Below are 25,651 nucleotides of genomic sequence, written 5' to 3'. Positions count from 1 at the left end.
ACATAGAGGTAGCAGTTAAACAGGAAAGGCTGCAGGCTCAGTGCTGCTCCCCGCCCCCACCCCCTGCTCCCTTTTAGAAGGTATTTGGTCTCCAGCCAGTTGCAGGAAACCTGCCACTTTTCCATTCACAATGCAGCTGCCTAGCTCTCTATATGGTGAAGACTGGAGTTCGACCAGATTTCTGATGAAAAGACAAAGCCCCTGGAAGCTGTGGGCCTCCAGCTGTGACGAAGCCCTTAGGTCTGCAGTGGGAGCTGTGCCCTCTGCTCGCTACCCTCTCAGCATGCAGCCTCTAAACACAGCCACTCAAGCTGGCGGCCACCTCAGCCTTGGCTTTGGTAGGGTGGCCGGATTGGGTGCAGCTTCAGCTACAAAATGAAACAAGAGCTCAGTGCTCCCTGGGTATAGCTAGAGAGAAACCTCTTCTCCAGTGAAGAAAAAGCCTCCCTTTCTCAACAAATGTCACAAGCCTGTGCTGACAGCTCCTTAGAACGGCATCTCTTGTCCACAGCTCTCTCAAGGACCTACCACAGTGTCCGACTCTGAGGAGAAGAGGTGCTCAATAATGTGACCGAGCGAATAAATGCACAAAGGGGTGGCTCTGAATGTCCCACAAGAGACCAAGCAAATCATCGGGAATTTGGCCTTAGCCCTAACCTGCCCAATTCCTCCTGAGGGAGGGTGCCCCCATCACTGCATCCTCAGGAGGGTAAGCCTAAAAGCCAGCTCCCTGAAGAGGCTGTAATGGAAGGAGAGAAGCATCACAACACCATGGTTTTCCAAGTGTTAGCCATTTATAAATAAGTACATTTGCTTTCATACATACAGTTCATTGTACAGATGACAATCTGTATACATGGGGCAGGAAAATGCATTCATTTGAACTTTTCACATCTATCTCACACAGCTCACATGTACAGACAATAAAACTGCTCAAGCAAGTACAGCAAAGGAAAATGTCTTTCCTTATACACAGGGGTAGATGCCTCTGTGGGGTGTGGGGCATCCCCACTGCGCGGCTTCACAACTGTGTGGTGTTCAATATATCAGGAGAGAGAACAAACATGCATTGGATAATATACTGTACAGAGAAAGTCCTTTACAGCGGAGTCATAGAAAACCTAAAGGAAAACTAAGTGCATTAAAGCTTTTTCCAGCAAGTGTCTTGAAAGGACAGCAAAGAGGAAGAAGATCAAAATCATATTAGTACAAATCACTCTTTAATTGTAGACTGTACATGTCTGTACTAATTAAAATCATCTTGGATTTGGAGGAGACAGAACAGAGACAAAGATGCTGTGCTAGATGGAAAGGAGGCCACGCCTGAAAATGGCACCTGCCCTGAGCCTGATGAGGAACTGGCCTCACTCAGCAGGAATCAGCCAAAGGAAACAAAAAACAAAACAAAACCAGAACAGGAAGTGTAACTTATAGGATTTCCAAAATCACCTGTGAATGAAGTGGAGATCTGGAGCCGGCATCACTAAATTTTTTTTCCCCCCAGTAAATTGGTATGCAATAAGGCAGGTACATTCAAGTACTCAATTTTCCAGAATTAACTCGTCTGGCTCTGGGGACCAAAGGGATTGAGTTGAGCCCCCTCTAACCAGACTTTCTGGTTAGCAATTAGCAAAAGAAAAATTCAGCCAGCAAGTGCTACAAAAACAAAGCAGCTAGGGCACTTCCGTTCCACAGAGTAGGTCTATCTGGAAAAATGAGCGCGGCGCTGGCCTGATCTCTACGCATCCAGCGGCAGCCTGGCAAGTCAGCTCAGCGTCGGTATCAGAGTCAGCAGGAGGCAATGAGATGATGGGTGAGGAAACACGAAAGTAACACTTGATTTTTGGTGTCCAATTATGCGTTCATTTGGTACTGACTTTCAAAGCTCTGACTGTGGCCACCATGTGGCCACAAGCATCTCAGGGTGGCTCACCTGCTGTGAGGCTTTGGACACCGAAATGAAGGTTACCAACACTTCAGCCCTTGAGTGGTCTGTATAACAAAAGGAGTTGATGAAAACCCAGTGATTATTCAAGTAGCTCTGCACAGTGGCTCCACCAGCCCCATTGTGCTTGTGTCCAGGCCCCCAGCCAGCCACCTTTTCTTGGGAGCAGCCAGAGCTGAGTTCAAGGCATTGCATGGTGAAGGGTTCCATGACACGTCTTTGTAGGTAGCTCTTGCCCCTAAGCCCTTTGTTCATTGTTGTTAGTCATGGTAGATGGTCGGTCTGGAATTCCTAGAGGAAGAGGAGAAAGAGCTGCACCTCCCAGTGAGCAAGCAGCAGGACCGCACAGCCCTCAGTGTGGAGGCAGCAGCCGGCTGCCTTTGCAGGTCGGTTTCTTGAGAAATGGGCAGCTCAGGAACAGACAGGCAGGGTGGGCGAGGCTGCTGGGCACTGGGAGCATCAAGAGGAGGCTGGGCACAGGGGCGGGCACCTCTTGCCCCCTGGGATAGCCTGTTCCATTTTGTGGCAAAGATTCAGTGAGCACTGGTTTTGTCCAAGGCATTTCTGCAGTAGAAAAATAACTCTCTCTGAATCAAACCACCCAACTGTGACGCTTCTGGAGTTATAAAAGCTGGAGGCTGAGAGGAACTGAGAGGAGGGAGGCTCACGGGGAAGAAGGGGCTTCTCCCTGAACCTATCCCTCTACCAGAGCAAGGGAGCTCTGGTCAACCTTCTCCCAGCCTCTGCCTGGCTGAAGTCCAAAGCATGTAGTGTTCAAAGAGTTCGTCTTGCACAACTGGCACAGATGCACGAAGACCCCTTCCAGGCCTCTGTTCCCTTCTCCTGAACCTCTGAGCCCGCCTGCCTGTTGCCCTGGAAGCAGCTCCTCTCTCCCGAGGGGATGCCGCGGTTCTTTGCTACAAAACAAGCGCAGTGCAGAGCCACAGTGACACCTAGTGGTAAACTATGGTGAAGCACAAGTGACATCCACATAGCCCACTGTATGTGACTAAAATCTAAGGAAAAATACTTATGGATATTAAATTAGATACTGATTAATTTTTAATTTTTTCTATTGGGTACATCTCTGGAATATAAAAATATCAACATTTAGAGAGGGGCTCATAAACTACTATACAATATAAGGACTGAGAATACCTTTCTCTAAGCTGTTCTGTTTACAATAATTTAGGAAAAGTGTTTTAATAATCCAGGCTTAACTACATTAGCAAACTTGTATATCTGGACAACGACCTGGGGTACTGTACATGATTCTAATTAGTGGAATTTTCCTGAGCCATCGAGTTTGTTATACACATCTGAAAAGAGGGGCACATGGGGGAGGAGCGAGAAGGGTTTGTGCTCTATTAACTTGGGACTTTAATAGTGCACGTCTGCAACCCGGACAAGATACAACAGCAGATACAAAATGGTCTCCATTTTGTCATGCCAAATTCTCATGTTACACAGGTTTTCCCTTTACTTTGTAAATAAACATTAATTGTTAATTGTTAATTGTGTGCCTTACTGATCCAGTAGATAAAGTAACCGTGTCTCAGGAGTCCCTAAGAACATTGCTGGAAAAGCACTTTAAAATCACTGCAAATATTTTTCATATTAAAAAATTCTTAATCTTTTTGATGCTTATATACAACAGTTATTTCTTGTGCTATAAATGTTGTGATCCACTGCTTGATGTCTTTCCTTTCCTTTTTTCTTGAAAAATACACTAAAAGACAAGAGCGGTTCTGCTATTTTCTAATGAAGACATTACTCACACTTAAATATCCAGTACTTCAGTTACAAATTCAAACAGTAAAGTGCACCCATTTATAGACATGATGTGATGGAAACCCATTAGTGCAAGAATCCTGGGCCAATGGAACATACAACTTGGTGAGAAACCTATTAAACTGAAGTTTGTCACCTCTGTCCTCCATTTCAGGGTGATATGAATTGAGTAAGTTTCATCTGAAACATTTCCTCCCACCTGATGCCAGACATGGACTCAGCGAGTGTTTGCTGCTGGGGAAGGGGCAGCTCTGAAATACAGTACTCAGATCATTCCATGGCAGTGAAGTAGCAAACAGGGCACAGGGCACAGGCAGTCTGCTTGTAAGGAAAAACGTCTCCTGCCCCAACAAACTCTGGTTGGCATATTCTAGTCAAAAACAACTGGCATGCAGCAGTGATACCTACTCCCTCTCATGATGGCCAAAAAAATGGCATTTTGACTGTTAACATTTTAGGTGTTTTGCCCATAGGGTATAGGCCCTAAATCTCCTTTTTGTCCTGGAAAACTGAGAGACCCTGGGGAGAAGTGGCATCAGTGGCATATTTGTAAAGCTACAGGACCTGCTCATTCGCCTGGACAGGTGAGTGTGGGTGGATGTGTGGCGTTCCAAATGAGCAGGAGCACTTTTCTAACAGACACTGAGAAATTCTTCAAAATGCAGTGGCTCCTCAGTGAGAGGAGGTTGTAAGGAATAAGATGCAAAGAGGCCAGCAGTGCTGAGACCTGGCCAAAAAGCGATCTGAGAGGCCACTGGGCTCCTGGCTAGAGGCTGCCGCTAGAGCTACATGTCTCATCTTCCTGATGTGTGAGAGAGGGGTACAGAGATGGAGAGAGGACGCTGATGCCTACCCTGGTCTAGCTGAGAAGGCGTCGCTGATGCCCACCCTGGTCTAGCTGAGAAGGCAGTCCTTAGGTCTCAGGGAGGGTGGAAAGAGGCTGGGGCTTGAGTTAGTCCCGCTATTTGCTTTCAGCACAAAGAGACAAGTCCTGGCCTGTTTTAGGTTTGGGGGTGGAGAGGTTAGTCTATTTGGCAGAATCTAAATTAGTAAAGAAATGCTTCTGATCTCAGGTTCATGTTCCCTGTGTCTTAATGATCCCTTCAAAGGGCACTTACTTACTTACTTACCAACCAAACACATGGGACTGGTCATAGCCAGATTTTTATTCAGGAAACTGCCCTTCCTGCAGCCCTTCCCTAACAGAGCAGAATGATTCCTAATAACAGAGAACGAATGCTTCTTTGTTTCGTTTCAGTTGCTTAGTTTGTTGGGTTGAGTTGTTTAGTTGTAAGAGCTGATGTACAGCCAGTGCCAGGCCTGTGCCAAGGCTTTGGTTCCAATATTCCTGCTATCCACTCAACAGTGGCCTCGCTCACTCAAAGGTCAGCTTACCAAATGACCACGAGACCTAGAAGATGTGTACGGTGACCAAGATCAGAAGCTTGCTATCTCATGCCCCCACCCAGGGCTACAAAACAGGGCTGAAAGGGGTCTTTCTTCACCCTGAAACAGTTTTTGCTGCATCTGACTTTAAAATATCACACTCTCACAAATACTCCTAGAAAAAGAAAAGAAACAGTTCCTGTGATAATAATCAAACTATAGATCTCAAAACGGAAGTAGACAACAACGGGCGTGACCCTGGGTGGAAATATTGGGACTCAGTCTCATGGTCCCAAGAGATTCCAATCTGCTTCTGAAAGAAACGATTTCTGTATGATGCCATCTGGGTTTACAGAAAGAGGGCCACTAGAACAAAATCTGGCTGTAGGTGAAGATCCAACTAATGGGATTGTCACACCAGCCAGCCTTCGGGAAGAGGTTCCTTTTTGTGGAGTATGACACTCAGTGATGTATCAGGATCTAAAAAGTAGATGTCTCCAGAACAGACTTCCTATAGCCTTTCACTGAGAATCCAGAACAATCTTTTTCGTTTTTCCATGTATTCATTCCCTCCCCTACCCTGGAAAAGCAGCAGCTTTTACTGGTTGTCAGCTAAAAATCTAGAGAATAACTCTCAGTGAGTTCTCTTAATAGCCACAATTCTCATCTAATTTCCTTGGCTGACTGCAATATTTAAAGGGCTGGCTGTTTTTGACATGTTCCTACAATGCCTCTCGGAAAATCAATGTAGTGACATTTTACGTAATTATATTGGGGTTTTCTTCCAATTTAGCACTTAATTCTTCTCTTCTGATCCTTTTACCCCCCTAGGAAGACCAGCAATAATCCTAATGCACACTGTAGACCTGGTGGCTGCAGGGCACTGGCGGTCTGGGGAGGGGCCACAGTATGAGAATGCGCTGCAGCTGGCTGTGTGGGTGACACTGGCTAAGAATGCAAAGGCAAAGGGGCATCGCACTCTAAAAGTTTCTAGAAGAAAACGAACAAGAACACCTTATTTTTTTAAAAAAAGAAAAAGACAATTACACAACAAGAACATCAGTGAAAGCGATTGTCTCCTGGAAAAAGCTGACCAGTGTGTCTGATCTCCCTGGGTTAAAGCACATGGCATGAAAATCTCCTCGTTGGCATCTGAAGAGAGGGAGAGAGCATGTGGCTGGGCATAGACAAGAGAAACTGAAGTCCTGGCTCCCGGGAGGCCGCTTCCCAGTCGGCTGCATGCAAAGGATTTCAGCATGTGGGCTGCCACCTCTGAACACCACACAGAAACTACATGAGAAATTAAGCCAGAGAACTACCTCAAATGTGGAAACCAAGCCTGAAAATGTGCAGTGAAAACATATGGGTCTCACTCCAACAAAACGTCTTTTAAACATTAGACTCCACAAATGGTCTCTTTGGTTTGATAGGGGATGTCTGCCCTTGCCGAGAGTCTCGGGACAGCTGCCTGTACAGGTTGTCCTGGTATGCCTGAGCCACAGGTAGAGTCCGAGCTACCTTCACATCGGGATAGGAGGAGGCCTGGCTGACTCGCTCCAAGAGGTCTCCGCGAGACCCGTTAGCCAGCATCCCATGGGGGCTGTAATAATCGTCCTCCAGCAAATGGCCATTCTGTGCATTGTTGGTTTTGTTATAAAAGGCAATGTTGCTGATGGATGATGGTGGACTGAAGGACTCGGGCTGAGGCAGGTTGCCTGGAGACGTGGGACTGAGGACAGTGTCCACGGATGACACTGCCCAGGTCCGATTCTGCTGGTGGAGGTGGGGGTACTGCTGAGTCCGCGCTGTTTTATCTATGATCCCCATGAATGGTGTGGTCCTGGATCGGGTGGGCTCACTGGGGTAACCTCCTTGAGTTGGAGACACTGGTGACAGCTCGTCACATGACCTCTCATATGCGGGTTTCAGTGGGATCTCCATTTGCTGGATGGAAGAAGATGGCCGGAAGGTTGGAGTTAGGTTGGAGGTGGAGGAGATACTATTGCTAGATGGAGAGAAGCGAAGGCCCACACTTTGGGAATGCAGCAATGGCCTGGGAGTTGGCGGGTGTGGTTTGATTTCATTAGGGTTGACGCTGATAGGTCTTCTGATTAAATGCGACACATCAGGGGAACCTAGTTGGCTGGAGGAGCGCTCCAGATCTAGTTTTGAGTGACAGACTGGGTAATAGGATGCTGACTGGCTGCGTCCGATCTGTGGTGTCTGGCTGTATCTCACGCCACCTCGGTATGCTGAGGAAGGTCGCTGTGGAAGATCCTCTTTGGTCAATCCTCCGTGCTGACAGATGGCGCCTGCACTCAGGCTGGCTTGGACATGCTGCACCGGCCTCCCATCCCCTACAATTCCCCCAATTGACCCTTGATAAACCAACCGGCTCTGGCTGACTCCTATGTCTCCTTGTGAAGACTGGTATTTACTGGCCATTGAATGGGCTACTTGGCCATAGGCTCCTGTGGGGATGACGGTGCTTGAATGGACCGCTGGGCTGGGCTGGTTACTTCTCACAATCTGGGCCTTGGCAGGCTGTAGCCTGAGCCCTTGCTGGGGAACTGCCACAGGGAGCTGAGGCATCTGGTAGGGCCGCTGGGCCATTTTGGATAATGGAGATTTGGGTCTGCCAGGAAGCTGACTGACATTTGTTTCCTGCTGATAGCGCACGGGTGAACCAGACTGGGATCTATAGACACTCATACTTTCAGCTGGAGGGCTGGCCCGATACTGAGGGCCTCTCCGGAGAGGGGAAGGGGGAGGGCTTGGGTATTCTTTGCCCTGTCCTCCCACAGGAGGGGGGCTGAAACGGTAAGATCCTCCCTGATGAGCTGGGGAAGTGTGTGGTGGGCTAGGCCTGTAATGTGAGTTCTGATGAGTTGGAGACAGGGCAGGTGAGGTGGACTGATAGGTCTGTCTAGTGGGAGAGCCTACAGAACTACTGGACCGGAAGTCAAAAACCTGATGAGAGCCAAGAGGTGAGCTGGAGACGTAGGCTGAGTCCCGATGCGGGGGAGAGGAGGGTGGGCTCTGGATGACCGGGAGCCCCTGGCTGGGCCGGGCCTCTGTCTGAAGGCCGATGGAAACATTTTCAACATCCTGTTCCAGGTACTCCTCCTCGAATATATCCTGTACAGAGTATATGTCTTCATGCTGTGGTTCAGGTTCTACTTCTTCCGGCAACTGTTGCTGAGGCTGCGGTGGCGGCGGTGGTGGTGGTGGCTGCTGTGGCTGCTGCATCTGTCTGCACTCTTCTTCCACTCTCAGCAGAAGTCTCTGGATCTCACGGTTGTTGGGACACAGCTTGATGGCCTCGTTCAGGTCCTCTAAGGCTGCTGCGAACTGTCTGCTTGACAAAATGTGAACACAGGAACTGGAATTATTCTGAATCCAGAGAAATCACCAAGAGCTGAGAACATGGTCACTATCTCAGAGAGTTGTGGTGGCGTCTGTGGGAGTCTGGGGTGTTTCAGTTTAGTTGGATTTATAGGGAAGGAAACAGGAAGACTCATTCTGGAAGAGTCCGAATGATTCCCTAACCCATTCGGCCTCCATCTTCCTTCTGGCCTCTCTGGGAAGAGTGGAGAAATGCCCCATTGTGTCAGTCCAGCCAGGCCCTTCGGGAAGTTGTTTTGGTGCCCAAACACACACCAGGCAGTATGAGAGTTGGGTGGGGTTGTCATTTACAGGGTCACTGTCAAGTAGCTTAGGAACAAAAATAACTACATATTTAAAAATCTTGCTGATCCAGCAGAAATTTTTCTTTATATTCTCAATATTTTAGCTCCAAATTTCAGGCCTGTTCTACGCTAGGCAAGAACCCTGTCCTCTGCCCTTTCTAACCCTCATCTCTCAGAATTGCTGTGTCTCCACTTGCTCTATCAAAGTGGGGCAGGCATTAGGTTTGCTGACTAGGCCACTTGGGGCTGGAGCTGAGCTGACTCCAAGGAGACTCTAATTTACAAACGAAGAAATGAACTGTCAGAGACATTCCCATCTTCTCTACTAATATCACCTGACGGGGGCAACTGGCCTTGTGAAAAAGGAACTATCCAGGGAAGGAGAATTTGAGTCAGGTTTCTGTGAGGACTTCATTACCCCAGCTAGATAAGAGTGCGATCACTGCCACCACCATCACTAGCCTCAACCTGGGTGTGATTTTTCAGGACCATATGCCCCTGGTCATAGCAATGAACCTGAAGCAGTTCTTTCTCATGCAGCTGGGGAGAAGAAGGGCAGGAGGCGTAAGAGACAGTGACAAGTTACACAAAGATCACTGATGGCAGCTTCTAGGTTCTTCTGGGGGCTTTTCTGCCAAGGGGCCAAACTACAGCAGATGGGCACGAGGAATGCGGAATGGTGTTCTCTTGGGTCCTTTCCATCCTGGCAGCAAGGACCTCCTGACTCTGTGTGTGTGTGGTGGGTGATGGTTTAGGTGGAAGGGGGTCTGATGCCACCAGACTTGAGGAGAGCCCCAGAAGGGAGACTAACTAATCCGAGATTCCTCAAACGCCTATGGGAGAAGGAAGAGGAACCTGTGATGTTACATGAACCATCCTACTTTCCCCTCTAAAGGGGGTGGGGTGCTCTGCTTAAGTGTTTCTTTAAGTCACCACTGTCTCTTTATGCTAGCTGCTCTGGGGGTTGAAAAATGCCTGAGATACGGCAGAGGCTTCTTGGAAGAAGCTGCCAATCTCCAGCGAAAAAGTGTTTTTCTCCCAAAGTGAAACATTCGTGGTCTCCACAGCCCAGCAGATTTGCCGATCTCGAGCTGAGGGCTGTGCTATGGGAGCCATCCCCAAAGCTTGGCCCTGACAGTTCTCAAGGACAGAGATGTATTTGGGTACATATGCCCCAGGGTGGCCGACGTTGCCTTGGCCATATTTTCAGAAAAGAGACCTCTTGCTTTCACCCTCTCTCTCTCTCCTCACCTGCTGCTGCGTTTTGCCCTTGCTCTCGCATAGTAAGCTTCATAAGATTTCGGTTTCAGCTCCAGGGCCTTAGTAGCAAATTCCTCCGCCATTCCAAAATCCTGTCATTACAATAGGTGTGCAAATGAGTCATTGATGAGATACCAAAAATAGACAACTTGGGAATAAAACAAATTATTTGTACATTTTTTGACATTCATGGATGGAACGCCTGGGACACTAGACGTGCCTGACATGGCTCTAGCCGCGGGGCCTGTGGACTGAAAGTTCCTTCTGCCTTTGTCCTGTATAGCCCTGCAACTGCTCACTGGACTTTATCTGCCCAGAATATTAAAATAGTTTTAATTTTCCCTCTTTTTGCCTTTCTGATAAAGCTCTCAGCCCGGAAGCCAAACACCAACCCTTTCCAGTGAAGCTCCTGACGTTTTCCATGCATGTAGGAGGCAAACGCACACATGTCCACACTTTGCGTGGACCCTGGTCTGAGCCCCACACCTTCCTACTCCACACACTACACTCTGGCTTTCTGAGGGACAGGTGAGAAGGTGTCCTGTAGAGTCCAGGAGGATGGCGTCCGTAAAGGAAACTGCACTGACTACGGAGACTAGAGGGAGAGGGGCTGACTTGGGTTCAACTCTCTGGCCAGCTTCACAATCCCCGAGTGTATGGTGTATTTTCTCATCCATACCTACCCCAGAGGGAGGATCAAGGGTGATACAGTATTTAAGAGCCCTGCTCAGTTCCCGGCACATAGTAGGTGCTGCTTAATTATCATTTTCTTTCTATTTCACAGAGGCTTCTCTGATCTGTTCCTTTTCTTAACTGGTTCCTTACTTAGGAAAGACTTAAAAATAAAACAAAACAAGAGAAGACCCTGGCTGTGACTGAGGTCTGTGCTCTCCCTAGAGGAACATGCTCATAGGGATGTCATTCCTAAGAACCCCTGGGAACAGCGACTGTGGGGTGGGGTGGGGAACAACGCTGACTAGGCAGACTACGGTTTTTAGTATTCCCTTAAATACTAAGCTAAAAGAGAAGGTTTTCCCCTTCTTTTAGTGTCAAAGCCACAGTATAGCATGGTAGCCTCTGGTTATAGTCATGAGTCCTAAGGCAGAAAACAAGGCCTTGGGCAGAACAAAGGCCCTGGGGCATAGGTAAAAAAAATGTTAAAAGTTGATGGGAAATCCTCTACCTAAGCAGACGTCTGGTGTTTGGCACAGTATTGGCCCAGGTAATTAACAACCGCTTCTGAACAAATGTGGAGCTAGAAAGAATTTCAGCTTTTATGGGTCACCCTCTATCCCTGCTCTGCTTCCAGCCTTACCCTTTTATTTGTTCCTTTGGGACCATCATTATTCCTAAAAATATGAGGGCATTTAAAAAAAGTCTATTATTTGGTAGGGAAAAGAGATCAGTGGGTTGGCAACAACTTCTGAGCTTTGCCTCATCCTCATCGGCTGGTGCCAGGGGAGGCCTCGGTGCTGTTCCTTTCATTTCACAGGAGACCCCATGAGTATGAAAACCTGTCTCCCGAGACTGCCACCTTCTCCCTTCCCGGGGTTGGGGGGCCTCTTCCACATCCCCACTTCCCTCGGCACCCTGGAGCAACTCTGCCTCCGAGGGTCACGGCCGTGTTCTCTGAGACAGTCAGGTTTAACTCAGTCTCCGAGGGCCATGGCCGTGTTCTCTGAGACAGTCAGGTTTAATTCTGCCTCCAAGTGTCATGGCCGTGTTCTCTGAGACAGTCAGGTTTAACTGTGCCTCCGAGTATCATGGCTGTGTTCTCTGAGACAGTCAGGTTTAACTCAGGCTCCTTCTGGTGTCAGGGTTTAGGGTCTAGAATGGATGATCTAAAGGTTACACACACAAATCTTTCTGGAAGATCCCTGGCCATGAGGTTTAAATCTTGCTTCTGTCCAGCTGAGTTTTTAATTGATCAATACGTCTGTTTGGCTTGGATTATTTTTATCTCCTGAGGAACTGTGAGACCTCAGGCTGGTGGATGTCAGAGACTCCTGACACAATCTTAGCTATTTCCAAAACCTGAGAGACGGTTCTTGGCTTGGAGTGTCTTTATGTTAAAGGGCAGTGGCTGAGGGAGCAGTGTCTGGGGACATCTGAGATGGGTCTGCAAGGTAGGCAGGAAGGACCGCGGCTTACCAGGGAGACGATAAAGGTCCAGGGGGAGTTCTGAGATTCCCTCTAGGACAAGAAGGGACATAGTATGCTAGGATACGAAGATGAGGAAAGAGGCAAAAAGTTCAATAGCCTCAGAAATTAAACCTTCAAGACCATGGTCCAAGCCCTCTTCTTAGCCCTTCTTCAAATGACAAGGGAATATACCTGAGAGTAATGACTACAGTTCGTATCTAATTGCAACTGGAATTCTAGTGACCACTGCTCTCACATTTTCCCAAAGACCAGAACACTGACTTGGTGGTATGGGGGTGGGAAAGATGGTATTCTCATCACTTTCAGTGAAATTATGAACATTCAGAAAGCTGCAAAGTACTCGCAGCATTAATTTCTTTACAGTTTGAGATACAGATTGTACTTAGACTTGATTTCTTTCAAATTGCAAATGTCAGTGCTCTGTGAAGGACAACCAAGTTCCAAATGGGGCAGAGGAGGATTTCAGGGGCCTGGTAAAAGCTAGTGAGTGACATGGGCTATCAGCTTCCAAGATTGCAGAAAGGAGTTGGGGTGACAGGGACTTACGTTCATTTTCCTGCGACACCGAGAGAGGTTGAGGAGGAGAGACACCTTTAGTTCCCGGAAAGTTTTCAAGTCCTCACCAAACCCTTCTCTAGGGAACTTCTTCAGGGCGTACTGGTAGCGCTGGGCAGCTTCCTTTACTTTACCTTTCTAATGGGAGCACAAGATGGCGAAACACACAGTTGGTCTGCTGAACAGCTGAGGAAGTGTGGTCCCCACTCCCTTCCTCTTCTCAGCAGCTGTTACTCAGGGCTAACCCTCCCAAATGCCAGCCTAGAGAGGAGTTCTGGCCCTGATGGTGAGGGCAGAAGAGTCTAGTCTTTTCTATAGGAAACTCACCTGGCAGGAAAGGCAAGGTTGAGGGGATACCCCAGATACAAGCCAGGGAGACAAAGCCTTGGCAAATGGAAAGCCCTGGACCCTGACTTCCCAACTGGATTCCGAAGAGGCTGACCATGCTCATTTCAAAGTTCCTTTGCTCTCTAGAACACATATGACTTCCTAGTCCCAAGCACTCCAAAGTTATTACTTCCTCCTTAATTTCTGGCTTGTCTGGAGAACTGTTTTCTCGGTCTGACGCTCCACCTGGCCAGCCCTCTAGAAGTCACTCTCTTCCTCACGAAGGATGTGGGAGCTAAAGCAGTTTAGCGGTTGCTTCCCTAATCTCATGGCATAAAATAATACCAATCAGTGTTCCCCATTTTTGGAAAAGGCATGGAGTAGGGTGGCAGTAGAAAAGTGAAGTTTAGAGTTTGTGATTCCATCTGATGTTGCAGGAGGGATTATCCAAGATGAAGTAAATCTATGACCAATTTAGAGATCTGGCCACGGCGATCTTGAACTTTTCTTCCACTTTGTACCTGAAAATCTATAAGCTGAGACCAGAAAGAAGCAGGCAGCATCTCCCACCCCTTTAGCTGATCTTTATCCACTCTATTCCTTCTCTATAGTTACAACTCCACAGGGATCCCAGTCTTTTACTTTTCCCTTAGCACCGTTCACTAAGGAGAGATTTGGAGTCTTTCAAGGTAGAATTCTGAGGGGAACAATAATGGCACTGCATATTTTCATTAAGAGGACTCCTTGCCTCAGAATACCAGAAGTTATGCTACAACCAGGACATAATCTGAGAGTAATGCCATTGTGAAGTCCATAAATATGACATCTAGGGTAATGAGGACCTTCTTTGAAGTCACGTAAAATCAAGGTTGGGCCAGGGCTTAAGCTTCCTGAAAGCCGGAGAGTCCTAGATTACCATGACTCATTCAAAGGGTACTTAGAAGATAGAATTCTGCTCCTAGGAACTTGTACACTCCTGACACAGGTGAGAACAATATGCTTCACAACTATTTTTCCTTATCTTTTAGTCCTGGGGAAGTGTCAGTGATGCCTGCTGCCAAAAACTGGGTTGGATTTGTATGAAGCTTCGGGACAGGGTAATCCAGCTGATCCAGTGCGATGACTTTGACATGTAATAGACCAAGGAGTTCATTTGTGTCAGGGTATGGAGCCTTCAGCTTGGACTGTGAGTATAGAGACTTCACAGTTTTTGTTATGGTTGTCATTCAGTGAATGGTTTCAAACAAATCTTATAATTGCTATTTGTCTTGGTTTCCTTATCTTATTCAAGGATGCTGATAAGCTATTGTTACTATATACTTTTTAATCTATGTATATATTATGACATATGAAAGCTAGGATCAACATACTGGAAACAGCTATACTACATAATTTTACTTTGACTTGTCTCATGAGTTTCCAGATCCTACCTAACAGATTCCATGTAAAAATTGACAAAACCACCGGTCAGTGACCAGGTGAAACCAGGGCTTTAGGTTGATCAGAGGCAGGCAAGTACAGGCTACTCTTGTCCTCTTGGTAAGGCAGAACCCCAGGATCCCCCACATATGAGGCCATCACTGAGGAACAGTATTTTCCCTTTGCCTCTACGCAAAGGATAAGAATTATCAAGACTTTGGAAAATTCTACACGTGGAAAACAGTCAGTGGCTGTTCTGAAGAAACTGTGTCCCTCCCTCCCCTCACCTTATAAAACATGTCCCCCTCTTCCATCAGCTTGCTCAACAGGATGATCATGATGTCTGGCTTGGAGGTGGCCATCGCCCATGTGGCTGGACCTGTAGTGTACAGGATGCATGATGGGTAAAAAACTCATACAATGTAAGGGTGGTAGGAAGCTAGGTGAAAAAAATACCCTGGGGGAATTTCTGCTGAGAGAACAACTTGCTCCACAATTAGTACCTCATCTTTTAGACCTGGGAGTATTTTAGTAACTCCCACTGCCAAGAAGCTGCATTGGATTTGTATTCACCTTAAAATAAGAATACTGGAACCATGTGAACCTGCCCCATGCGAGGGCAGCAAAGCCTGCGTGCTGCATGTGAGCAGGCAATGGCTCAGTTTGGAATTATTTTAAATAAGGAAATTGGGAGAAAGGATTTATATTAAACATTACCACAGGATTTGAAAAGTCCAAAAAGGGTAATTTATTTTGGATTTGGAACTCAAAACCCCCAGATGTTTAGCCTCTTAACTTTAAAATACGTACTCTGCAGAAGGGAAACCATTGATAACTCTAAAGGTTCCCTTCAATGGTAAGTACCAACTAGGACTCCCCGGGATTCACTTTGAAGCAGGAGCACAGTTCGAATGTCAATCAGATATGAAACAAACCAACATTACTGAGGATGACTTTACCCACAAAAAGAAAGAAAAGGTTAAATTGATTAGTTTACAAATGCCTGAATTATTTACAAACTCTGCTTTTCAAGGTTAGTTATCAAAAGTTCAAGTTATTCTCTACAACAGTCATTAAAAAAAATCTTCTTTTAAGGTGAAGTAAATTAAAAGATTAGAGGTGTAGGGAACTCATGCAGGCTAAACCAAAGAGGAGAAGGCAAAGCTGACCAAGCCATCAGACCACGCCTGATGCTGACAGCGGTGAAATATACCTCGTGGGCGACTCGGTAACGTCTGACAACCTTCAAAGAAAGGAGAAAACAAAAAGTTGTAGGAGAGGAAAAAAAAATGGATGAAGGTGAAAAAAAAAAAAAGGAGGAAAAAGCAGCAGTGAGAGGCAGGCAGCACAAAGCCAGCATATCAGCCAACCCTCGTCTATAGGTCTGTGGGCTTGGGGAGCAGCTGGGACAGCGGCAGCAGGGACTTGAGTCTGAAGCACATTCAGAGCAAGGGAAAGCAAAGGCTCACGGCAGTGCAGAGATCCAGGATGCTGACAGAGTGGGGCTGGAACAGAGGCAGTGCTGAGAGGTGCTTAAGGCCAGAGCAGCCTCCTGGCTAAGGCTACAAGGGACATGGTAGAGAACCATGTGGTTCTGGACACAGGGGACTGCAGACAACAGCTCAGATGGCGCTTTCCCTGGGCCAAGAGCCTCTCTGTTCACTTGGACAATAATTGGGCCAGGGAGGAGGGGGAACTATATACACTCACACCAAATACCCAGGGCAGCCAGACCACTGGACCAGTCTGGCCCCTGGGCACAGATGGCCAACACCCTCTTCCCTTCTCCTACCTATCTTGGCTCCTTTCTTCAGAAGAGTGACAACAACAGAAGTGTTCCGGCACCCCACTGCCCTATCCAAAGGGCGCATTCCACTGTAGTCAACGTGCTCGATCATGGCCCCATGATCTACCAGGAACTGGACCTAGGACACGGATCAAGCAGAGCAGTTAGGACAGGCGTAATGGCTCAGCACTGCTCCACCGAAGGCTCTGGCTGCTGCCTGCCCTTTTTCAACTGCTGGCCTACCCCAGGCTATTCTGTCATAGTATTTCAGGCCTTAGCTATATTCTTGATCTTTAATAGCATTTTGAATATTCTTGCTCTCTAGCAAGTATAGATCTGAGAGCTCTGTATCAGCAATCATCAATACATCACTCCACTTTCAACCCCAGGTAGTATGGATGGAGAACAGCCCCTCTCTCTGCTCTCTTGAGGCTTGTTTAAAGGTACTTACCACCTCAGCATCGCCATAGAAAGCTGCCAGATCCAGTGGGGTACGGCCATTCTTGTCAGCATGGTCTGTGGCAGCTCCGTTATCCACCAGAGAACGTACTACTGAGAGATGGCCCTTCAAACAAGCCCAGCTGAGGGCTGTCAGTCCTTCTTTGTCCATAAGAGCAATGGAGGCACCTGCAAAGGCAAGTGATAGCACAGGGCTGAGGAGACATGGAATCGCACAGCAGGAGGGGAGGTGCGCTGAAGGGGCACGCTCCTCCAAAGAACACCACTCGTTTCTGGACTATTTCCATTTTAAGACTGATTCTGGTATGCCAGTTGTATCTTAACTGTTAAAAGTTCATCCTACAAGCTTTCAATAAAACAGATTCCAGTCGTTTTACTGAATATTCAGGGTCATCCACAGTCTATTCCTAATTACTCTCTATACCTGTTTTATTATTCCCCTGTGAGAATCCTCCACTTCGGCCAAATGGATGCGCTCACTGCCTCTCGGATCTCCCGTCAATCCTCCCGCATCCTCACTCTGCCTCTCGGATCTCCCGTCAATCCCCCTGCATCCTCACTTCCTCACTCTTGGTCATGCTGCTCCATGTGTGGAAGAGCCTTTCTTCCCCCATGACTTGCCTCACTTCTTCTCATTTTCTAGGAACTATCTCCTTCCTCCTGCCTCTAAGAAGCTTCTCACAGTTCATTGCTACCTCATCTTAAGTATGCTTAACATAAGTCAACTTATTCCATTATTTATCTATTTTTTTGTATCCTATTTGCATGTAATAAATTCTCAATGAGCATTTTATTCTTCTTCTTTTTTTTTGAGATGGAGTCTTGCTCTGTTGCCCTGGCTGGAGTGCAGTGGCCCAATCTTGGCTCACTGCAAACTTCACCTCCTGGGTTCAGACAATTCTCCTGCCTCAGCCTCCTAAGTAGCTGGGATTAAAGGCATGCACCACCATGCCTGGCTAATTTTTATATTTTTAGTAGAGATGGGTTTCACCATGTTGGCCAGGCTGGTCTTGAACTCCTGACCTCAAGTGATCCACCTGCCTCGGCCTTCACTGCACCACAGCTCTGTGCACGTTTTCTGAACTGAGCAGAAGCCTTCCATTGATAACAGTGCTAACTCCTTGAGACAGTCTCATCAAATAGGAGCCCAGGACATGTTTGTCATTGATTACAATGCCAGGGCCCCTTCTCCCTCCCCAGGTGAGGGAAATAAACACGAGAGGACACTGAGCCCAGGCCACGAAAGAAATCTAGAGTTTAATCTAATAAAGTTAAATTCATAGAATCAAAGAATAAAATGGTGGTTACCAGAAACTAGGAGATGGGGAGGATTGGAGAGATGTTGGTCAAAGACCCAAAATTCACTTAGAAAGAAGAATAAGTTGAAGAGATCTACGGTACTAGTTATTAACTAGTACACTAAATCTACTCTATAGTTAACTATAGTCATAGTGATAGTTAATAACAATACATACTTGAAAATTGCTATGAAAGTACATTTTAAGCGTTTTCGCCAGAAGAAAAAAGATAAGTGTGTAAGGTAATGCACACATTAAGTAGCTTGATTTAGCCATTCCACAATGTATACATATACAGCTGGAGTATCCCTAATCTGAAAATCTGAAATCAGAAACGCTCCACAATCTGAACCTTTTTGAGCACCAACATGACACTCAAAGGAAATACTCATTGCAGCATTTTGGATTTCACATTTTTGGATTAGAAATGCTCAACCAGTAAGTATAATGCAAATAGTTCAAAATGCAAAAAATAAAATCCCAACAGAAGCGTTTCAGATAAGCGATATATAAGCAAGCATTTCAGATAAGGGATATACAGCCTGCATCAAAACATCATGTTGTACACCATAAATACTGTTCCTTTTTATGGTTAGATATGTTTAGCTACACAAATACCACTGTGTTACAACTGTTTACAGTAACTCAGTGCAGTAATACACTGTACAGGTTTGTAGCCTAGGAGCACCAGGCTATACTATACAGCCTAGGTGTGTAGTAGGCTATACCATCTAGGTTTGTGTAAATGCACTCTATGATGTTTACAAATGACAAAATCACCTAAGGACACAATTCTTGGAATGCATTTCTCTGAACATATCCTCATCGTTAAGCAATACATAACTGCATATACCATTTTTACTTGTCAATTAAAAAAATAAATATTTGGCTGGGTACAGTAACTCACACCTATAATCCCAGCACTTTTGGAGGCCGAGGTGGGAGGACTGCTTGAGGCCAGAAATCTGAGACCAGCCTGGGCAACATGGTGAGACTCTGTCTCTACAAAAAACTAAAAAATTAGCCACGTGTGGTGGTGTGAGCCTGTAGTCTTAGCTACCAGGAAGGCTGAGATGGGAGGATGAGATGGGAGGATCGCTTGAGCCCAGGGGTTCCAGGCTTTGGTGAGCTATGATCAGGCTACTGCACTCCAGCCTGGGTGATGGAGTGAGACCTTGCCTCTAAAAAAAAGACAAAAACAAAAACAAAAAACAAATACAAATAAAATAAACAAGAAATTCAGAGTTTAAACTACTCAGCCTTATTCAATAACTCCATCCCCACTTTTAAATTCTCCACCCACCCTTTCATATTGTGGATCTATTTCCCTTCAACATTTCTATTTTCACGTGAAAGGATCAAGCATACTTCACATGCTGTTTTGTAATCAGTCTAAAATCCAATATACATTTGGTTCTTAAGGCCCAGAATGTAAGGCCTTTGATGGTAAGAAGCGTATCATTTACTTGCTAGAAGAGTACCTAAGACATCTCTTTTCACACAGTAGGCATGTCATATTTAACTACATCAGAGATCAACTTACTGCACCGGGACACTTGGCTGCCCCCTCAGCTGGACAGGATTCAGATGTCAGCTCAAGCTTAGGACCTGCCACAGCAGGCTCAGGGTTTACTCAGCAGTTATCTAGCCTATCACCTTTGCATCTCTGGAGGTCAGTAGAGTCTGTGGTTTCCCACAGGAGGATGAAAAGCTGGAAGGGACCATACCTTAATCCTGAGGAGAGCCATTTATGTAATGGTATAGTTTGCAATTAAAACACTGACTCTAATATGGAATAAGTTTAAATACAGAAGAGAATCCAAGGCGTTTTCTCAGATGCGACATCTATAAATTTCCTGGACAAAGTATCCAGTGGTGGAAAAAGTAGGATAAGAAAGTTTTGGATGTATATTACAGATGAACTGACTTTTCCAAAGACAAGGAAAGAGAAGAAATTAAAAGGAGATACATATGAAACAAATCCATAATATGTTAAATACTTCCAAAATCCAGTTTGCAATCTTCCTCTTCTCTCTTTTCTTTCTCATTCAGTTAATGAAATCACAATTCTCCCAAATGTCTCACAACTCTGGAGTTATCTTTAGCTCTTCTATCCTTATTTCCTACATCGAATCAGACTTCATATCCAAAATACCTCTTACACATAGCCCTTTTTTGTTCTATTCTGAAAGCTACTGTCCTTGGGTTAGGACCTCATTATGCCTCATATGTTCCATTACAATGGCGTCCTAACTGATCTCCTGGCTTCTTTATCAAATCTGCTGTTCACATACTGCCAGAGTGATTGTTTTTAAAGCATAACTCTGCCATCAATTCCTTATTTAAAATTTTTTAAAGCCTCCCCAGATTCCTTTAGAATTAAGTCCAGATTCTTCTAACTTGGTCCTTTTCCATTTCCATATACCTTTCCAATTTTATTTTCCGTAGTTCCCTTACACTTTACTAGACAGCTTGCATATTTCTCCAAACCTGTCACTCCTCTTTGGCCTTTCATTTACGTTACTTCCTCTCCCTAAATACAGAACCTTTTTCCTCTTCAAATTTCAAAGTCTGTCCTAGTCTAACTCAAAGGACGCCTGTATCAGAGCATTCAGGATTCTCCGCTTTTTAAGGCATTTTTCTTTGTTTCATCTCTTCCTTGCCATGTGGCAAACCTATAATGTTATAGACCCTTTGAGGGCACAGGTTATAGTTTATTAATTAAAAAAATCAGAACCACTCATAGTTCCTAGTATAGTGTTCTGGTAATAACATAGCCTATATAAATCTTTGTTGAATTCATTAATCTTCTCATTTAAGTGTGGAAAAAAATGAAACAGTCCAAAGATGAAAATGTCTTCACTGGTAAAGGAGAACAAATACCTGGAATCTATGGCTACGGAGCCTCTACTGGCACATGACAGGTACTTTGCAGCTATCTAAAGGTTATCAGTGGCTCAAGAGTTCTTGCCTCTTTCAGTGGACTTGGTTTATTCTGGAATATTTACTCCGGACACATCTTATCTTGAGAATCTAGGCACATCCTTCCTCCTCCCTGCTTCCCCAGCAGAACGAAGACAGATATCATGAAGCCAAATTTCTTTGGTAGTTTATATGGGGAAGGTAAGAGCCATTTCGCATCCTGTAAGAGCAACTCTCTGATTCTGACCCAGCCTTGAGTCTGAGTCTGTGGAAAAAAATCTTACTTGAGGGATACAGCTAAAGATCCAATAAGTCTCTGACTGAGCTGTAGTTTGCAATCTTAGAAGAAACCTAATTTCTTCCTAATTAAACTACCCTCAGCTGCTCTGGCCTAGGCATAATTCTTCAGGAGGTTGGTTTCCTTGAAGCAAAGTACATGTGCTTGTGGATATAATTACAGACATTGGGGTGCAGTTTACTAACAGTGGAGGCTAATTGGAATGGCTGCCTCTGTCTCTTGCTTCAAGCAAATGCTCAAGCTCCACTAGATGGCACTGCAGAGTCACCAGTGATGAGCTTTTTCTACTACAGAGGTCCACCATCAGCAGCCACCGTTACGCACAGGTGATGGAGGTCACAGCAACCAATAGAAGCCTGATGTGCTTTATGATGGTGTGATCACCATCTCCTTTAACTTATTTCCCATTCACCAGGAATTTGTGGATGTTGGTAAGTGTCAAAAGGAATTTATTATAACAGGGTAATAATCTTGATCCCCCAAATAGGATCCCACAGTCAGCAGGGGTCTTCACTGGCATTTGCCTCCTTTGAATTCAAGAAAAATGTTAGTTGTGCAGGCTTACAAAAGAATTGATAAAGTCAAAACACAATCCCCGGAAGATGAACATTTATTGAGTATATATTTTTTAAAAATCAAAGTTTGGAGACTACTGATCTGAATGAGAATTTAGAATATGTTAATTTCATTTAAATCCCTCAAGTCATAAAGAAATAGAGAGTATCAGAGTTAGAAGCATTACACCGAATACAAGAGGGGAGGAGATAGCCTTTCATTTTCCAACGAACTGGATTAATATCTGTTCTTAGCATCTCCTGGGATCCATTGCTGGAAATCATGAGTTCACCAGGTAATTATGGACACTGGCCAGCCAGCTTTAGCATCCCAAGACTAACCTTGTGCAAGTAGAAAGTCCACAGTTCCTAGATGGCCTTCGGAAGCAGCCATCATCAGGGGAGTGCGGCCCTGCTTGTCTGCCATGTTGACATCAGCTCCATGGGTGAGTAAAAGATCAACAATCTGCAAGTGCAGAGAAACAGGGACCGATTAGCCCAAAGAAGAGCTGCTGAGAAGACACGTACATACTATCTCTTACTCTGTAGGAATTCCTACTGCTGTATGAGTCATCCATGTATCTTTCCACTTCCCCCTATAAGTACCTGTATAGTCCCAGTACCATGTGATTTAATCTCTAACTCTCTTAGGGACAGCCAAATGAGAAGGATTCAACTCTCCGTGTCTGACCCAGCTACTAAGTGAAAAAGAACTTAACAAAGGTCAAGATGTAGGATTAAACAATCCCATAGTGGAGGTTTCAACATAAATCACTCCTTTATTGCCCTCTAGTGGTTGCAAATCTGCCTGCAGTTAATACTTGGAACTGAACTGAACATAATCAAGTGACTCTGATAACTCTTAAGGGCTGTTTGGCTTCTACAGCCTTTTTTCTATTGAAATACTTCTGAAGATTATTATCAGTGTGCCTTCCTTTCCATCCTGAGTGTATAAATTAACATTTATCCAGAATCCAAACATCTGAAAAGATTGTGTCATTAGAATTTGCATTCGCTGTATTTTCTTTTAGTAAGTCTCAGACATCTGCAAGTAAGTGATAAGCAGAAGTCTGCTCAGAAATGAACCTTCCAAGGAGTCTCTGGATACTGTGAAATGTGAGAAGGAGGTCACTCTATTACCAGGACAAAAGTAGTTAGTCCTTCTATACAATCTGTATCAAGTGATGGTTTTGAATGTTAACTGTTGTATTCTCAATTAACCAGAATATTCATAACAAACGTCCAAGTCCTCAAACCTGATCACTGCTGGGTAACCCAAACTTTACTTGTGATCATTTTGCTCTGTGCATCAGAATTTCTCACCTAGAACTCAGTCCTGCCTGAGGGACTGGAAGCGGTCACCCGGCTTACCTGCCAGTGGCCCTGGCGCACTGTGCTGAATAGTGGCACTGCCCCTCGGCGGTTTGGCTGGGCCACTGCCGCCCCTTGTTCCAAGAGCAAACGGCACACCTCCAGTTTGCCCCTTCCGGCTGCAGCTGTTAGGGCTAAGGGCAGAGAACAAAGATTGAGGATAGGTGGTTCTTGTCCTCTCCAGCGCTCCATGTTAAATGTGAATATCCCTGTGTTTCATTAATGTAATTGCTACTTTACTCCTAAGAATAATGATTTTTGCCACCTTTTCCATAAAGAAAAGTTCTAAAGAAAAATAATGAATAAAGACACATTTAAATTGCCTCACGATATTTGGGGACAATAATAATAATAATAAATCTATTGAAAATTCACCTTTAATCAAACTCACTTGGTTTCATTTTTCCTCACAAGACTGTCTTCTCTGCTTTGGTCTACCTCTCGTTTGGTGCCTCTTCCTAGCTACAAACTTTCTGTTAGTCTACGTGTGGGTGGAATCTAAAGACAAGAGTCTTTGCAGAGATTAAAAGTTTTTTTTTTAATTTATTTTTATTTTTATTTTTTTTTTTATAATTAGCTGGGAACTACCTCCAGCCAAGCTCTACCCCTGGGCTTTTAAGCCTAGAGAACCAAAGTTAGGAATTGCAGTCCAAGGTCTTGGGCCAGTTTTCATTCTTTTTCTTCATTAGTTGATACAGAAGTTTCTGGTACATTTGCAATCATTTTTTATGTAAGGATTAGAATGATTCAAGGTAGCAGTCTTAAAGATGTGAGAAGAGGTATGACATTTTTCTTCTGAATATAAAATAATGAAGTCACAGGTAAAAATAGCTACAGTGAGTTTAAGAGACACATTAGGAAAAAAACAGAAACGTTCTTCTTTTTGTGCCACTGTCCACTGACAACATGATCTCTGATACAAAGGAGATTTTAAGAACGCCTATTTTGTCCTCAGAGTATCATTTCAACAGCAGAAAGAGGAGTTTGGAGATATGAAGTCTATCTTTTAACAAATATGTATTTGTTTCATTTAACCATGGGATCTCAGGTGCACAAGTCTATTGTTTTCAAAAATGAGGGGTATGGAGGATGGGAACAGAACATGTAGGAGTTATACTTCATTTTATAGAAAGAGGATAAATTTCCAAATTTATCCAAATTTCCAAATTGACTTAAAAAATTGATGTAGTAATCAGCAGGTTATTCTTTTATTATGGCCTCCTAACTCCAGTAACAAACCAGAAAATGATAATATTTGGCAGGCACAGATACTGCACTTTGCAAACTTTAAAACGTATTCAGAGAAGCAAATAAAATTTACATCAAATGGACATCTGCATTCATTTCCACTTAAGTGCAAATTATGGCATTTTGTCTCTGGACTTGGCCAAATTTATCCACCACTGAGTCATATGCAAAATGAAAACTACCTGTAATTTCTGCAAATATAAACCTTCAAGTAACATCTTCCTTCCTTCTGCAAGGATAAGAAGGACTTATGAAGTAAAATGTGGTAATTTTAGAAGATACATGCACTCTTAAACCAGTTATATCTATGGCTTGTCTTATGTGTATTTTCAATTTTAGTTGGAACTCCTGACATTGGCATTTCTTTTCAGTTCTTTACAGGAGGGCAGTGGCAACTGAGGTGAGGGTCATTTCCAACCCTGAGTGGATCAGCTCATCAGGTGTTAATGGCTATAATTATTTACTGGACAAAGAAGTTTTATCTCTTGTTTTTTAAATATAAGTGATGTTCCCTCTTTCTCAAGTCCATATTTCTAATAGGTTAGAAAACAAATTGTGAGTTCTATATATGGGTCAGAACACAAGAGTAGTTTAATAATTTGACTGGATAGGCACTTATTAGGAACCATAAGAATGATCTCGGTGCATAAAACAAACCATTTGGAGAATTTCTAACCCACATTCTGAACCCGTTTAGTTACTAGGTTGATAAGGTTGCAGCAAACCTCTGTATGTGAGGGGGCCAAATACATTATTTTTCACAAAAGAACTTACAGCATCCTAGAGAAAATATACACAGTATTTCAGAATCAAGCCTCTCACTAATGATGCCAGTTCACAGAACACATCTGAATATTCACAACCAGTGCCCATCTGGAAAGCCATACTGTCCAGTCTGACAATTCTATTGCTCTGGCTGCCCCATTTCTCCCCACTGGATAACACATTTATATATGAGGGAATGTTCCATTTGGCCTTTCCCTTGTTGTATCATCTCTGTTGTTTAGGTTATGATGTCATTTGGCAGCAACCTTCAGCAGATAGCTGGACGTGGTTATTAACACAGCTGGCCAATTTCATCTCAGAACAACACAACTACGTAAAATGGAATCTGGGCTTTTCAAAATCCAAGAGCAAGTTGTATGGCTGGATTTTATATGAGATTTATCAAAAACTGTTA

The 25,651-nt window shown here is 44.7% G+C and overlaps 1 protein-coding gene across 9 annotated transcripts in view; it reads right to left on the bottom strand.

Annotated features, from left to right (window-relative positions):
- Positions 1–772: 772 nt before the first annotated feature.
- Positions 773–25,651, bottom strand: part of TANC2 (tetratricopeptide repeat, ankyrin repeat and coiled-coil containing 2) — a 489,961-nt gene continuing 465,082 nt past the window's right edge. For 7 of the 9 annotated variants that reach the window (XM_055258661.2, XM_055258667.2, XM_055258663.2 and 4 more), the window contains 9 exons: positions 23,224–23,357; positions 22,195–22,318; positions 16,773–16,948; positions 16,328–16,460; positions 15,749–15,778; positions 14,823–14,914; positions 12,781–12,927; positions 10,063–10,163; positions 773–8,477 (listed from right to left, as the gene is read on the bottom strand). In XM_055258661.2, the coding sequence (XP_055114636.1) occupies positions 6,512–8,477; positions 10,063–10,163; positions 12,781–12,927; positions 14,823–14,914; positions 15,749–15,778; positions 16,328–16,460; positions 16,773–16,948; positions 22,195–22,318; positions 23,224–23,357 (2,903 nt within the window). In that variant the 3' untranslated portion in view covers positions 773–6,511. The remainder of the gene's footprint in view (positions 8,478–10,062; positions 10,164–12,780; positions 12,928–14,822; positions 14,915–15,748; positions 15,779–16,327; positions 16,461–16,772; positions 16,949–22,194; positions 22,319–23,223; positions 23,358–25,651) is intronic. The other 2 variants (XM_055258668.2, XM_055258662.2) reach the window with 1 other exon arrangement.

This window comes from Symphalangus syndactylus, chromosome 20, assembly GCF_028878055.3.
Source record: "Symphalangus syndactylus isolate Jambi chromosome 20, NHGRI_mSymSyn1-v2.1_pri, whole genome shotgun sequence".
NCBI classification, from domain to species: domain Eukaryota; kingdom Metazoa; phylum Chordata; class Mammalia; order Primates; family Hylobatidae; genus Symphalangus; species Symphalangus syndactylus.
Note: the sequence above shows the minus strand (reverse complement) of the source record. Positions and strands in the feature narration are given on the sequence as shown.